General features: G+C 29.3%; 2 protein-coding genes across 3 annotated transcripts; both read right to left on the bottom strand.

Moving 5' to 3' along the window:
- Positions 1 to 312: 312 nt before the first annotated feature.
- Positions 313 to 3368, bottom strand: LOC122270901 (uncharacterized). Its single transcript, XM_043050177.1, has 2 exons — positions 3307 to 3368; positions 313 to 1264 (listed from the first exon to the last, which is right to left on the bottom strand). Exons 1-2 carry the CDS (start codon positions 3366 to 3368, stop codon positions 313 to 315), a joined length of 1014 nt encoding a protein of 337 aa, XP_042906111.1.
- Positions 3369 to 5032: 1664 nt separating this feature from the next.
- Positions 5033 to 11626, bottom strand: LOC107438149 (uncharacterized). Of its 2 annotated transcripts, XM_071180518.1 has the most exons (7): positions 11081 to 11626; positions 10554 to 10634; positions 9056 to 9139; positions 8636 to 8716; positions 7758 to 7841; positions 6651 to 6761; positions 5033 to 5738 (listed from the first exon to the last, which is right to left on the bottom strand). In XM_071180518.1, the coding sequence occupies exons 2-7, from the start codon at positions 10625 to 10627 to the stop codon at positions 5591 to 5593; spliced, it is 582 nt and encodes a 193-aa protein (XP_071036619.1). In that variant the 5' UTR covers positions 10628 to 10634; positions 11081 to 11626; the 3' UTR covers positions 5033 to 5590. The 2 variants fall into 2 exon arrangements, with proteins under 2 accessions (XP_071036619.1, XP_042906114.1); XM_043050180.2 differs by lacking the exon at positions 10554 to 10634 and having other exon boundaries at positions 11081 to 11622.
- Between the last annotated feature and the right edge of the window lie 4160 nt (positions 11627 to 15786).

Here is a 15786-nt window from a genome sequence, read left to right as displayed (position 1 = left end):
ACAGTTCAAACTTCTTTCGGCTAGTATTAAAAGAAAAAGAAAAAATATTTGCTAAGAGTTATATTTTTATGGTATAAATTTGGCTTTTGATTCTTTGGATAAACAAAAAGTTTGTACTTGAAATCTTTGCATAAACCAATTTTATAGTTGTGTGAAAAAATGTTTCAATTCGCTTAAAAAGTTTTCGAGATGTGGCGAAATACACAAAAAATAAAAATAACCTTCTTCTTCTTCTTCTTGCTTGAGCTTGTCAGATATGTGGCACCTCTGCACATGTTGCATTTTGTACCATGCTCCAAGCCCAATTTTTTCCTAGTTCCATTGTCTTGGGTCGCCTACTTTATTTATATAGTCTGACAGTCCCTTAATGGAATTAAGGTGAAGCTCTTTAGGATATGGATTGCCTAAGGTAGCGAGGCGCGTAAGGGCGAGGGCATCACATTCGTATAGGATGTGATGTGCTGATTCTACCGCTTCACGGCATTTCCGACATATTGGTTCTTGTTCGAAAAGTCCCAATCTGTGTAGATGTTTCCTGAAATGATAATGCCCAGTGATGAAGCCTACAATTGTTTGAATCTTCAATCTTGGGAGCCTAAGAATTTCAGGAGCAATTTTTGCAGAAGGGCTGCTGATCATGCTTTTAGCATGTTTTTGTCCAGGAGAATTGCGCCAAACTTTGTTCATCTCCTGTTTTTCCCATTTTAGGACGGCCTTCTTTGTAATCTTCATATTGATTCCACAGAAGGGTTCCGTTCCTATTGGATTGAAAGAGGATCCCTGTTTTGCGAGTTCATCAGCTCTTTCATTACCATCAATTCCCATATGCCCTGGTACCCAAATAAGAATGATTTTATTCCTTTTTGCCAGTTCTATTAGGAGATTCTTGCATTCCATAAAAATTTTTGATTTAACTTGAAATGAGTAAAGAGCCATCAAGGCTGCTTGACTGTCGCTGAAAATAAGAATCCGCCTACCATGGTAGCCTTTCTTAATATTTATCTGCAGACAGTTTACGATAGCAAGTACCTCCGCCTGAAAGACAGTAGCATACTCCCCAAGACCTTCAAAAAGGTTGAATCTTGGTGACAAGCCACAGACACCCAGTCCTGAGAGGTTACCTTTCTTTGATCCATTGGTATACCAGATTAAATCATCATTTTTTGTATCGATCGTGTTGTTATCCCNTGTAGATTTACCAGGTTGGTAGGCAAACTGTAGATTATGCAAGGGGTTATTGCTACCCAGGTAATCCCTAATATGCCTATCAATAATTTTCTCTATAATTTTGAACCTTAAGGGGTCTAAACTTTGTCCCTAAATTTTAGGGGTCAGAAGTCCAAATCCGTTGAAAAAAAATCTGTTTATTCACAGAGAGTTCGTTTTTGTGTCTGATTTTGTAAATTAAAATATCGGTTGCATTAATATATTGTCATATTCGAATTTACTTCTTGAGCATTAAGATTGAGTCCAAGTTCCGATTAATTTAATTTTTTTAATTTTGTACACTGTACACATAAAATTTATAAAATTTAATTTAGAAATGTTAAAAAAATTATACCTTTTATTTTCAGCATTCACTCTTAGCTTATTGTTGAAATTATTAGAACATTTCGTTATTTTAATTAACTACAAAAATGTGTTACTGCTAACATTGAAATTACTTTTTAAACTCAATTCAAGTTCATTAAAAGTTTGACGTTATGTCATCGAAAGTATCTTTATTAGAAAAATCTATCACCATTTACACCTGCGCTTAATGGATCGTAAAATGTAATTATTTATTGCACAGCTGACGTTTATGATTTTCCAATTTAAACAGTTTGGTGCAGAAAGTTAGTTTTCTGATTGATGATATAAAATAATATGCATGAAAAGGCTTAAATCGATCTAAATAAATAAGTGCCATAGCTTGTCAATAACTTTATTTTTCAAAACACTAAACCAAAATGTTTTATTAACATTTAAGAATGATTTAAATATAAGTATTTAAAATGAGTCTTAATGAATCTTGTTTTTTAATTTTTTTTGTATCTGGTGATATTTTATATATTTATTACTACTGAGGGAGAGGAACCCTCTCATATTAAGTTGAAGACAACTATGACAAAAATNAAGGCTTAAATCGATCTAAATAAATAAGTGCCATAGCTTGTCAATAACTTTATTTTTCAAAACACTAAACCAAATTGTTTTATTAACATTTAAGAATGATTTAAATATAAGTATTTAGAATGAGTCTTAATGAATCTTGTTTTTTTTAATTTTTTTTGTACCTGGAGATATTTTATATATTGATTTCGTTTGTAATCAAACTATATGCTGACAAGGAAAACACTTTCCTTATCGAAGTTCATAATTTAACTTTTTTTTTTATAATTTTGCGAAAAAAAATGTCTGCTAGAGAATAACACAGCTGGTTGTAATAAAAGCTAGATAATTTATTAACATATTGAAAGAATGTTTGGGTCGCATTCATTTGACTCGATCTTGTAAATCCAGTTTTTCTATAAATATGTGTATTATATCAGTTTCTAAAATTATACTTTGCACTTTTCCATCAAATTGCGATGGAATCTTGAAAGGGAATTATAATTTCGAAAGGGCTTCGAAATTTTCAAAAACATACTAATGATGTATTTGAATGCCCCCAAATGACTGAAAAATCAGTACTCGATAAAATGTTTTATCAATCGGTAATTAAAAGTATTTTCATTGCATAAATACATGTTTGGCAGATTATTCAACTTTTTGGGATATTTCTCATTTATATAATTCCAAAAATTGAAAAGTGAAAGAATTAAAAATATGAATGCATGAAAATTTGTATAAAAGAAAAGTTATTATTTATAAGTTCTGCACTGTAAAAAAATCAGGATTTTTTTTCAAAACAAGTTATGCATTCAAAATAAATTCGATATTAATTAAATTTACATTTAGATGCATAATCAGTTACATGAAAATTTAAATAAATCATTTTTATAGCATGTTTTTCTGAATTATTCAGCAAATGTTTAAATTTTGAATTTTTTAATAATTAATGCATTTTTTGTCAATAAATATCTGGCAAACATTTATGGTTCAAACTTTTTTTAAACTATTCTTAAATTAAACGTTGAAAGTTTTTTTTTTTTTTATAAAATAACTAGAAGTTATTTTTTGACTTTTTGATTATGTAATAGCCTTTACGCAGGTGCCGGAGTCTTCTCCGACATTTTTTCTTTCCACGTCCCTGTGGGACAGGGTACTGCGTTTGACGGAAAAATTGTTGCGATCCGCACAGCTCTGTCCCAGCTGCAGTGCTACTTAGAAAAATTCACAAGAGCTGTTATCCTCAGCGATTCTTGAGCTGCTGTGTTAACTATCATTACTGACAATAATCTCATAACACAGAACATATTAGACTGCCGTTATCATCTTAAAAACCTGGCATCACTTGAAAAAACTATAGTACACTAGTAGATTCCTGCCCACTGTGGAGTTCCAGGAAGGGAGATGGCCGATTTTCTGGTTAAAAGGGGTTCTTTAATTATGCAAAGAGTTTTTCGTCCTAAGCCCTTCCATACTATTAAAAATCTTATTTGTTGTATTCTGTGTTCTATTGTTTTCTGCTGTAACTGTTCAAAATCAGCCAATATAAATAAAAATAAATTTGGATTAAATTTTCTTTAAGTAAATGTGTTTCAAAGTTGGGTACTCAAATTGTTTGATTTGGGTAATTACATTTGGAGATGTATTGACAAACTCTTGCGACATAGAGAGCTTAGCTTATTGCAAGCCGCCACTAAAGATCGAGCTCCAGCTTCTCGCAATGACAAACCAGTGCCTTAAGCACTGAGTCATAGACACTCCTTATAATAACACTAAGTGATGTCTATGCCCCCATCAAAAATCAGAAGTTAATCGTTCAAAGTTCTCTATTTTTGTTTAAAAAAAGTTTGTTTATAAAATTTTATACGTAAGAACAAGTATCCTGTCATAAGCGAAAACAACAACATTTTACAATTGAGATCTGTCCAAAGATAACAGGACTCTTAAGATTAGGCAGCTTCAAGGATAAAATGGAACAAATTGATTAAATTTATATTTAATCAGGGAGGTTATTTGAAAGTACCTTTCTATAATTTTTATTTTGTAAGTAACTGTCGACATAGCCTCCGAAAACTTAAAAAAAAAAAACAATCACAAACCTCGCAATTATTTGATATCAATTATTTGATTGCAATTATTTTACGCAATTATTTGATTGCAATATTTTGATAGCAAAATGTTTTTGATGTCAAAATTAGTTTTTGAGATAATAATAAATTAATGCTGAAGTTTTTCAGTGCGCCAAGTAATTAAATGTGGGAAAACTAGCACCAGTCATGTAACTCTTTTAAATCTGATATTTTGCAACTACCTACTCACATATTTACAGATGGACAATCAGCCTAACGTTTTTTAAGCTTCTTATTAATTTTGGAGTAATTAAACTGTAAAATTNAAACTAGCACCAGTCATGTAACTCTTTTAAATATGATATTTTGCAACTACCTACTCACATATTTACAGATGGACAATCAGCCTAACGTTTTTCAAGCTTTTTATTAATTTTGGAGTAATTAAACTGTAAAATTGGGATTTTATACAAGCGAAAATCTTTCCATTTCAGCTACTTGATTTTTTGCTAATCTATTGTTACTTCATCATATTGTGGATAGTACAAATACGATAAAAATATTGTACAACAATACAAAGCAATTAGAAAAAACTAATTAAAATCAGCTATGAAATTTGTTATAGTACATTTGACTATTAGTAAACGAACGTGAGGAAAAAAGAATTAATGAATTGAGCTATATGATATAAAATGGGACTGCGGCACTTTCTGGGATTAGAGAGTAATTAAGGTAGTATTTTTTTTTTTTGTAAACTGTTTAACTTATTAAATTATTTTAGTACACAGAGCAGTAACATACATTTTTAATAAAAATTAATTTTGATATTCTTAATAATAAGAGTAATACTCGTACAAAAATAATAACGAAGCTTTAAACAGGTTCCATTTATTGCACTCTGTGTTAATTTTACAGGTATACATTCAGTATTAATAAATAAAGAATGCCCGGTTCGTCCAGTTTGTAGTCTTAAGCCAAGCGATATTTAGTTTAGCAGTCACACATTAGGGAAATATCGTCACAGTCAGGAAAATTCACACTAGCATAAAATGTGTATTTAAAAAGTCGCACTATAGTGCATTGTCCATTTTAAGTCACACAATTGTGCATTGTCCATAATAAGTCACACAATTGTGCATAGTCCATTATAAGTCACACGATTGTGCATAGTTCATTATAAGTAACACAAATGTGCATAGTCCATTATAATTTACGCAATTGTGCATAGTCCATTTTATGTCACACAATTGTGTATAGTCCATTATAAATCACACGATTGTGCATAGTCCATTATGAGTCACACAATTGTGCATTGTCCATTTTAAGTCACACAATTGTGGATTGTCCATTTTAATATTCACACAATTGGGCAACGAAGTCTTAGTTGAGAGTCACAGTTGCAGATCAAGTCACACAAAGAATTACTTCCATTAGAAACACCCAGAAAATAGGCGTCTCACAAGATTGCAGAAGCTTTTCTTCTCTCTTTTTCTTGCCAATTCTCTTTTCTCCGCAAAATCTGGGTTTTGGGCTAATTTTTCCTCCAGATTTTTTGTCAAAAGAGAAATATCTCCACACCTGTAAGAATTCATCCATTTATTAATTATATAAATTAGTATTTTCATAATAGTTACGCATGAAATGCCTCAATTTGCATTGATTGGGTGCTAAGGTATGGATTTTTAAAACGAGAAGATAAATTACTATAAATTAATATTTACTTCCAACAAATTAGCAAATTAGTCTTTTTTTCTATGAAAGAATATTCATAAGCATGAATCTCACTTTTCATATGAATGAATATATAAATGACACACATGGATATTTAAATCTGAATAAATAATATTAAATTATTACAGTTATTATATATTAATCGATATGAATATATAAATATGAATACATAGTATTAAATTATTATAATTATTATACGTACATCGATATGAATAAATAATTATTAAACGCATAACGACTCAATTTCATATTAAATAAGGCAAATCGTAGTCAATGCTTCGATCAACCTGAATAAATAATTATTAAACGCATAACGACTCAATTTCATATTAAATAAGGCAAATCGTAGTCAATGCTTCGATCAACCTTGCAAAATAAAGTAAAACAATCGAAATTACTTTATAAAATCAGAACAAGAGAAATTTAAAAAAATATCATTCTTGGTTAGTCAATATATAAAATACAAACAACGAAAAAATGTATTTTTATTACTTCAACATATAAATAAATAGCGCCAATAATTTTAAAAAACAATTCTCTTTTTCTCCAAAGTTTTGCACACAAAGTCAGTTTATATTACATGAAAACGTATTTAATTACTATCTATTATTATTTAGTTTAAGGAGAAGAAGTAGAATAAAATAAATATGCTATAAAATATACTTTTAAAGCACATAGAAAAGCGTGATGTTAGTGATTTATATTCACATTAAAAGAAATGAACTTATTTAAATAAGATCGATAGCAATTAATATATACCTCTTTAATCCGACAACAATGTCCAGTGACTCCTTTACTTTATTAGCCTTGGCCAGAATTATCTTTTCCCTCGAATCAATCTCGAAGTAATAATGGCCACTTTTGTCACTACTAAAGTTAAAGAAGAAAATGAGTAAAATTAATTTAATATTAAAATTTAGCTACCTAAAGCTAAAAAGGGAAGAAATAAAAACTTGAACACATTATTAACTTTTGATTTTCATGAGTTGAGTGACTTTCTTCAAATATGCTAAAATATCTGTTCAGGCATAAGGTTATGAAATGTGATATAAAAATATGTATTTAGATTAATTTCATGTGACGGAATAGGAACCTTTATTTTCATAAGAGGGTATGTTGCAATTTTAGCCAGTTTATTTAAAAGTTATTCTGTGCAAAATATTATTTATTGCATTTAATTATTATTATTAAAATGTAAAATGGCTTAAACTTTTAGAATTTCTTTTGAAAGCACATTTTTTAAAATTTTTTTTTCTTAGAAATGTTAAAAAACAAAACACAGAAATTGACAGAATTAATTGAATAGCCCTTGATAAACAAAATTTAAAAATATGAACTCTTTGATACAGCAAAATTTGCAAGAAGTAAAAAACTATTTTTAATGTGTAAAAGCTCTCAACAGCTCGTTTGATAGAAATAAAACTGATCTATTGGGGCCATGCTTTTTAGATTGAGGTTACAATCCCTATTTTGGATAATAAACTAGATAAATTGATAAAACATTCTTATATAAAAATATATATTTACATTAAACGGAATTGCATTCTATAAATGAAATATAATTATGAGCATTTATGGACAGTACGACGGAGTTAACAAAACTACGTAAGTGCCGAAAATCAAACTTTGCATTTTGGATTAAAATACTGCTACTATTTAACAGAAATCTCATGATAATGAATGCGGAAAATATCCATTCTATTAGAATATGAGTGAAATCGAATGTAGGTTATCTGTTTCTCGAAGAAAATAATTAAAAAATTCGAATAAAATAAAATTATGATTTCTGGCCTCAAAAAGTTTAATCTGGTGTTTTAACTAAATGAAGACTCATTTAATGTAAGTTTGAAATATGATTTTAATTACCCAGTCGTAGCAACAATCTCTTTCTCAAGAATCATTTCTGACTCTTCAGGCTCAATATCAGCCTGCAATTCCACCATTTTCTCGCTAAAAATAAAAAAAAGAAATTAGTGCATGGAATAATTACCTCAAGATTATCAAATGCTTTCCCTGTTAATATGAGTTTCTCAAATTAGTGAAAAAATGAGATAGAATAGCTGCAAAAAATATATAATTGAAATTGAAATCTCTACGTATATTGACATGTTCAAAAGAAGAGCTCTGAGAACTCATCTTCATTTACAAATAAACATGGCGGTTAAGTAGAAAAGTGTTGATTACCAATCTAAAGACAATTTTTACTCGTGAAATAAATTTAGAATGGAGGTAAGTGCTGGAAATTATTATCAAATTAGATTTTTTCTTCGATTATTTAATCGTTATAAACTAATAAAATTTAAATTTTTTCACATTTGATGATGATGTGACATTTTGCCAAGATGCTTCGAAATAAATATACACGCTGTTTCAATGTTGAGCATGCCACTTTTCCTTGTATTGAATACGTGAGTTTTTTCTGAGTAATCTTGAGAAAAAAATTTTCTAAACAGTATTTGCCTGAAATATTTACGCATCCAAAAGTAAAATTATTAGTTTTTTTAAAAACCATTTCAAACATTTTGCGCTTATGCTTCATAATAAAATTTTGGTAATTCATCTAGGTCTCATCACAAAAAATTCCATTACTTTGTACTTTTTAAATAAATTCTAAATATATATTTCTGTTCATTCCACTACGAAAGTTTGCATAAAAAGGTAGCATGTGCTCTTAAAAATTACTAAGTGAATAAAATTTTGTTTAAAATAATTAATCTCAATAATGTTAAAAATTAGAACTATACCTATTCACTATAGCAACATCTTCATCAGTTGAAGATGACTCTTCTGGCTCTATTTCAGCCCTCAACTCAACCAAGTCATCTCTAAAGATAAAAAATTAAAATTATCATATTATATAGTTAAAAAGTCAAGCTTAAGAAATAATAGCATGTCTTTTATTAATAAGAATTAAATCCTACTTTTCTGAATTTTGCACAGTTTATTTTAAATCATTAAGCTCTGATTATCATAAATTATTTCAATTTGCATTTCTTAAAAAGAATTCTGCACAATTATTTTGTAAAGTGACCACGATGAAAATCAGCATGCAAAAGTAGCAACATATATACTATTCAATATATCATATAGAAAATAGCTAAATATTTAAAATATAATTAAAGACAATTATCGCAATAACAATAAAATAAAGATAAATGGATTACCTATCCAAAATCTCATCATCTTCATCATCAGTTGTAGAAGAATCAGAATGCTCTATTTCTGCACTCAGTTCTTCCATATCATCGCTAATGGTAAAAAATGAAATTATCGCATTATATAGCTGCTTCAATTTTGATAGATGACATACATGAACATATTTAATAGTAAAAAATAATGTAATAAGTCTTTTTTTATGAGAATTTAAGCATTTTTTGCATTTACTTTTCATGATGGTATAGAGCTGTGATATTTACCTATCTCGCATGACAGCAAATTAATTTAATTTGCATAACTAAAAAGTATTTTACATGCATGTTTCTTACTAATTCCAATATAAAAATATGTATGCAAAAGTAATATTCTGCCTTGCAATTAAAAAAAAAACATCGTAAGTTATCTGCGATAGATTTCCTTGATTTATTTTTAATTCTATCGCTAATTGTATGAACTCTTGAAAAAAATTTAAAAAATAAATAAACACAATTTATTTTTGAAACAGAAATTGCAATAGGTATCTATCATACAAAAGTGCCAAATGAAAAAAAAAATAGAATTCCTTNATGAATTTTGTACAACTTATTTTAAAACATTAAGCTGTGATTATCATAAATTATTTCAATTTGCATTTCTTAAAAGGAATTCTGCACAATTATTTTGTAAAGTGACCACGATGAAAATCAGCATGCAAAAGTAGCAACATATATACTATTCAATATATCATATAGAAAATTGCTAAATATTTAAAATATAATTAAAGACAATTATCGCAATAATAATAAAATAAAGATAAATGGAATACCTATCCAAAATCTCATCATCTTCATCATCACTTGTAGAAGAATCAGAATGCTCTATTTCTGCACTCAGTTCTTCCATATCGTCGCTAAAGGTAAAAAATGAAATTATAGCATTATATAGCTTCTTCAATTTTATTACATGAACATATTTAATAGTAAAAAATAAAGTAATTAGCCTTTTTGTGTGAATTTAAGCATTTTTTGCATTTTTCTTTTATGATCGTATAAACCTTTGATATTTACCTATCTCGCATAACAGCAAATTAATTTACTTCGCATAATTTAAAAATATTTTACATGTTTGTTTCTAGCTAATTCCAATGTAAAAATATGTATGCAAAAGTAATATTCTGCCATGCAATTAGAAAAAACATCGTAAGTTATCTGCGATAGATTTCCTTGATATATTTTTAATTCTATCGATAATTGTATGAACTCTTGAAAAAAATTAAAAAAATTAATAAACACAATTTATTTTTGAAAAAGAAATTGCAATAGGTATATATCATACAAAAGTGCCAAATGCGCAAAAAAAAAAAAAAAAAAAAAAAAAAAAAAAAAATCGAATTCCTTATCACTTTAATTGTATTTTCTTTTCCACGGTATTATTTTGTGTGGTAATACAACAAATATTGTTGAATATTTAAAGTAGTTTAAAATACAAATATTATGATCTCTTAAAGATAAAAACTTTAAATAGTACCTATCACTAGCGTCATCCTCATCCGAAGTCAAATTTGACTCCTCACTCACTATCTCACTCTCAACAGCCAGCATTTCGTAGCTGAAAAAAGAAATAAAATAATATATTTATAGACAGAATATTTAATTATCTCAAGATGGTCATTTTTCATAAGTTTTTTGCTCAACTAATATTTGAAAAATTATAAAGACTAGTTTAATGTCTAGGTTAATGAAATAGATTTTGTTAAAAACAACTCTTAACACATTTTTCATTCTCATATTAAAATTTTATATCGATATTCAAATTTGATATTTTCTTTCTATATTACATGTTCTAAGTACAAAATCTACTGTAATATTTCTTTCAATTTTCTTCAATATTTTTCAATTTAATCTAAACTATTTAAATACGACAGTTTCTTTGCACTTCTTCTAAAGGACTTTTTTCTTTGTATATCTTTCTTTCTTTCTTTTTTTAACTTTTAAAAATTACCATTTTTTGTACAAAGAAATTATATTATTTCGTGATCTAAATCAAATACTTACCCATCTGGTTCAGATGAACTACTACTGCTGTTCTCTGCAAGAAATCCAGGCGCTGAAAAAAGATTATAAATTAAATTTTAATTTAGCTTATTTTTGACTGAAATTTGGGTAACAAAATGTTTTATGATTATTGAACGTGTGATAACTGGATAATCAACCCCAAGCTGAATAGCCAATACTCTTTTTTTAATGGTTAAGATTTGATTGAAATATGAAGAAAGGTGATAAGACTACATAATTGGGTGATAATTATTATAATTAAATGCGACAAAATGTCACTTTAAATTGTAATTGCTCATTGCTTTTAGGTATTTAATTTTATTAATGAAATAAAAATGTCTCTTTTAGCTTATAAGATTATGTATATAATTTTAAAAGTTTACAACTTTATTTTTCATTAAATAAATCATGATATGTTTTCTTTTTTAAAACAAATAACATTATTTCTACAATTCCGAATGAAATTCCGAATAAAATGACGGTACAAAGTATTGGTACTTTTGGTGCATTATTCGTAAGACACATGTTACACTAAAGCTCCTTTTTACCGTAAAATATTATGCCGTTATTTTTACAGTAATATTTATTTAATATAAATGATTCTTTATTTAATATAAATAATTCAGTAATCTTAAGGTAATAATTATTGCAAAAATATTTTGATCCTTGACATGTTCCGGAAAAATGGATTTTATGATAAAAAGTATTGTCAAGTTTGCCAAGTATTTTACACATGATGCACCCAAAGTGCCGGTACTTTTTACCCAAATTATATCTGTAATGATTTGCAATGTAGTGCAACATATGTTGCAACTATAAAAACCTTTATAAAAGTGTATTATCATTTTAATTTCTAATAACGGAAAAATAAGTTGTAGCGTTAAAAAATTATTTTCATTCTTCAGAATATAAAACTTTTTTAAAAAAGTTTCGAATTTCGGACCATTAAAAGGTAATATCATATTTGTATTTGTACAAGTAAAATAGCAGCTATTTCATATTTTTCTTTTCTATTTTTATTTGAAGTTTTTCATTTTATTTTAATACTTCCGTTTGCAATTTGTGGAAGAATTTTCATATTTTAATTTAATTCAATTTCAAGGAATTTTCAAACAAGATTAAATTAAAACATTTATGCAATGAATGAAATCACAAATTAAAGAAGTTAGGGATTGTCTCACACAAAACAATACCGACTTCTAATTTTGTCTATCGCCAATTCCTGCTTAGTTCCAAAAAGTCTTAGATTCCAATCAAGATTTTTTAACATTTCAAAATTTATCTTTTACTAAAAATCTGTGAAATTAATAGTTTTCATGCTTACGATAAGGCCTTGGATTTCTTATCAACTCTTTTTGCCAGTGATTAAGCACAGCAAAACGAAAAAGTTCACTCATTTTCACAAATTATAAGTTGCTTGTCAAAAAAGACGTTATTCACTTATAAAAGCTCAATTAAGAATGAGGAATCAATATTTTTTGTTACTTTGTTGGTGTGATTAACAATGGTTATTTTCGGCAACAATGTTTAAGAAGAACCATTAAAACAATATAAAAAGGAATAAAGTTTTATTTAACTCTCTTAAGTATTGTTGTAAATGTTCTCATGTTTAGTTGTCCTTAAGTTTTTTAAAACAATGAAAAAAATGCAACAAAGACTGAAAAGTTAGGAACAGCAATTTGCAAATGATATATATTTATATTAAGCTGAAATTTTTAATATCAAGCAAAACAGAATTACTCATTTTTAATATGACAATTTTTAACTTTTTAAAATGAGAAAAAATCTATTGCAAAAGTAAATTCACATTTTCAATTTATGGCGAAATTATTTCAGTTTAAAAAAAGAAAGAAAAAAATCCAGATATTTCGGTGATAGACCCCAAAATCTAAAGAGTTTAAATCATTTATTTGATATTTTTTTGTTTGTTTTTGGTAACGATTTACAGATAATTCTGAACTTTAAATAACAGGTCTCACATTCAGTGAAAATACAAAACTGAAAAATAAATTTAACAGAAAAATGTGTCTCACCCCCTATGCTTAAGTAAAGATTTCTAATTTTCGATCCATGGTTTTGATCCATAACTATTAATTTCAGTTATGCTACTTATTTATGAAGTATTTTTGTCTTTGAATTTCTTTAATAACATTGTTATCATACGACAACAAAATGTATTATAATTCTTAACTCAGTTCAACTTTTTTGAATTTATTGGATGTTTTTGGATTAAAAAAGTTAAGGAACCAAGAACGAACCTAAATCGGCAACAAGAGCTTTATTTTCCACAGCAAAGAAAATTTCTACATATAGGATTGGTAGGATAATTACAGGGAACACTAGACATTGGGTGTTTCCTTAGACATTTAGGGAGCCTTCGTTGTGTGGAGAGGAATCATCAAAGAACTTATTAAACTAAATTGTAACAACCTGCTTACGAATCTCATTAAAAGTTTTCTCAATAACAGAACAGTCACGTATCAACAAGGAACCACCCATATTAATCATGTTAACCACCCATATTAACCACCCATATTAGCCATATTAACCACCCATATTAACCCATAACTAAAAGATAATCCCAAACAGGTAATTCAGTAATTACGGTTGGTGAAGATAGGTAGGAAATTTATTTACGTCGCATTAGAGCTGCACAATGGGTTATGGGCGATGGTCCGGGAATTATCCCTGAGGATGATCCAATAACATGCCTTTGCAATTTTGATCCTCTGCAGAAGGAAATTTGGTTGGTGAAAAGGAAGTTATTTAAATTAATAACAAGATTTTAAGGAAAAACAATAGCACACTTACATAACATTGAATAAATTTCGATGTAAGGGTTGAAGTTTCAAAGTTCAAGCAGTGCAATTTTCAGCTGTCTATAGTTCTAATAAAATGGAATAAAATTTTCAGAAATTAAAAACTTCAGTTTTAGTTTTGAAGTGCTGTCAATGAAACCATCTGTAGATTTTGCAATCTGCCAAGTGAAGGTTCATTTACACTCTTAGTGTACATATTTACAGGAGAGTTCGTGTTCATGTCGATTTATGAAATGGTTTTTTGAAGTTGGTCCTTATTGTGATGAAAAACATAATTGATGTAATTCAAAAGCGGTTTTATTTACTACTCATTCAACGCTTTTGAAATCACACTGAAACTTTTATTTGACTTTTATGACTGGGTGGAGAAACATTACATGCATGTTTCTTCTGGTTTCAAGTGTTATGGCGTAGGCGTGTCAGTGTTGCTATTTTTGTTATTAATCAGAAAACTAATATATAAAGAAAAAAAGACATAGGAAAGGCAACATGAAAAAAAAAAGAGCGCTCGCCTTTCAATGAGGTGAACCGGGGTTCGATCCCGGCTATGACTGGTCGATACGGATTCTGCATCCGTCTTGCACTGACCACAGTGCTGACCTGAAATATTCTCAGTGGTAGACGGATAATGGGTTAGAATCCCCTTGCAGTCAGGCTAACCGTGGGTGGTTCTCGTGATCTTCCTCGCCATGCAACGCAAATGCGGGTTAGTTTCATCAGAAAAAAGTCCTCCATGAAGACAAATTTCTCCCGATACTTGATCCAGGAGTTCCCTTGTCTTCTAGAATGTGTTCAAAATTGCAAGGCAACGTCGGTGAACATTAGTAGTCGTAAACCAAAAAATTGGGTCAGCTGTTCAACGACGGTTATAAAATAAACTATAGAGAGCCGTGATGGCTCAGGGGATAGAGCGTTCACCTTCTAATTAGGTCCCAGCAATGAATCCCAGTGATAGCTGGTCGATGCAAAACCGCATCCGGTTTGCACTGACTACAATGCTAAAGTAAAATATTTTCAGTGGTAGACGGATAATGGGTTAGAGTCCCTTTGTTGTCAAGCTAACTGTGGAAGGTTTTCGTGATCTTCCTATCCGTATAACGAAAATGTGGGTTAGTTTCATAAAAAATCCTCCGCGAAAGCAAATTTCTCCCAATACTTGATGCAGGAGTTCCCTTGTCTTCTGGATTGGGTTCAAAATTACAAGGCTACGATTTGAATAACACTAGTAGTCGTAAATCCGAAAATTGGATCGGAAGTTAAACGAAAGTTACAAAAAAACTATAGAACTTTGTAACCATCGACAGATTTAACGTGCATCAGTCACCATTTACTATGCGGGGATCGCCGGTTGGGATCGAATCCACACTGGGGGTACTGATCAAGCAGTTTCCTTGTCTTTCGGATTGGGCTCAAAATTACAAGACTACGGAGTTCAATGTTAGTAGTCGTAAACCCGAAAATTGGGTCGGCTGTTCAATGTCGGTAAGAAAATAAACAATAGACCTGCAGAAATTTGGAGGATAGAGAACTCACTTCTCAAAGAAGTTACCCAGGTTCGAATCACTGCGATTTTTGGACGTTACGAATTCTACACTCGCTTCACACCGACCACAGTGCCGATGTAAAATAACCTAAGTGAAATATAGATTCTGGGTTAGAGTCCCATTGTCGTCAGGCTCACTGCAGGATGGCTTCATGGTTTTTCTCACCATGTAACGCAAATGCTGGTTATTCCATCAAAAAGTCCTTTACGAAGACAAATTTCCTTTAATTATTTGGGATCCAGGAATTCCCTTGTCTTCTGTAATCATATATGGCAGTACTTTTACTTTCGTTACTTGTACCGCCGGTACAAGTAAAAAGTACGGAATTATATTTTTGTAGTGG

Source organism: Parasteatoda tepidariorum, chromosome 4, assembly GCF_043381705.1.
Source record: "Parasteatoda tepidariorum isolate YZ-2023 chromosome 4, CAS_Ptep_4.0, whole genome shotgun sequence".
Lineage (NCBI taxonomy): Eukaryota > Metazoa > Arthropoda > Arachnida > Araneae > Theridiidae > Parasteatoda > Parasteatoda tepidariorum.
Note: the sequence above shows the minus strand (reverse complement) of the source record. Positions and strands in the feature narration are given on the sequence as shown.

Bases quoted from the DNA above. Each gene is read 5' to 3' on its own strand.
- LOC107438149 (XM_071180518.1), bottom strand. From the start codon at position 10,627: ATGCTGGCTGTTGAGAGTGAGATAGTGAGTGAGGAGTCAAATTTGACT. The intron at 7,842-8,635 runs GTATAGTTCTAA...TTTTATTTTTAG, and splicing joins GATGTTGCTATAGTGAATAG to CGAGAAAATGGTGGAATTGC. The intron at 5,739-6,650 runs GTATATATTAAT...GAATTCTTACAG, and splicing joins ATTGTTGTCGGATTAAAGAG to GTGTGGAGATATTTCTCTTT.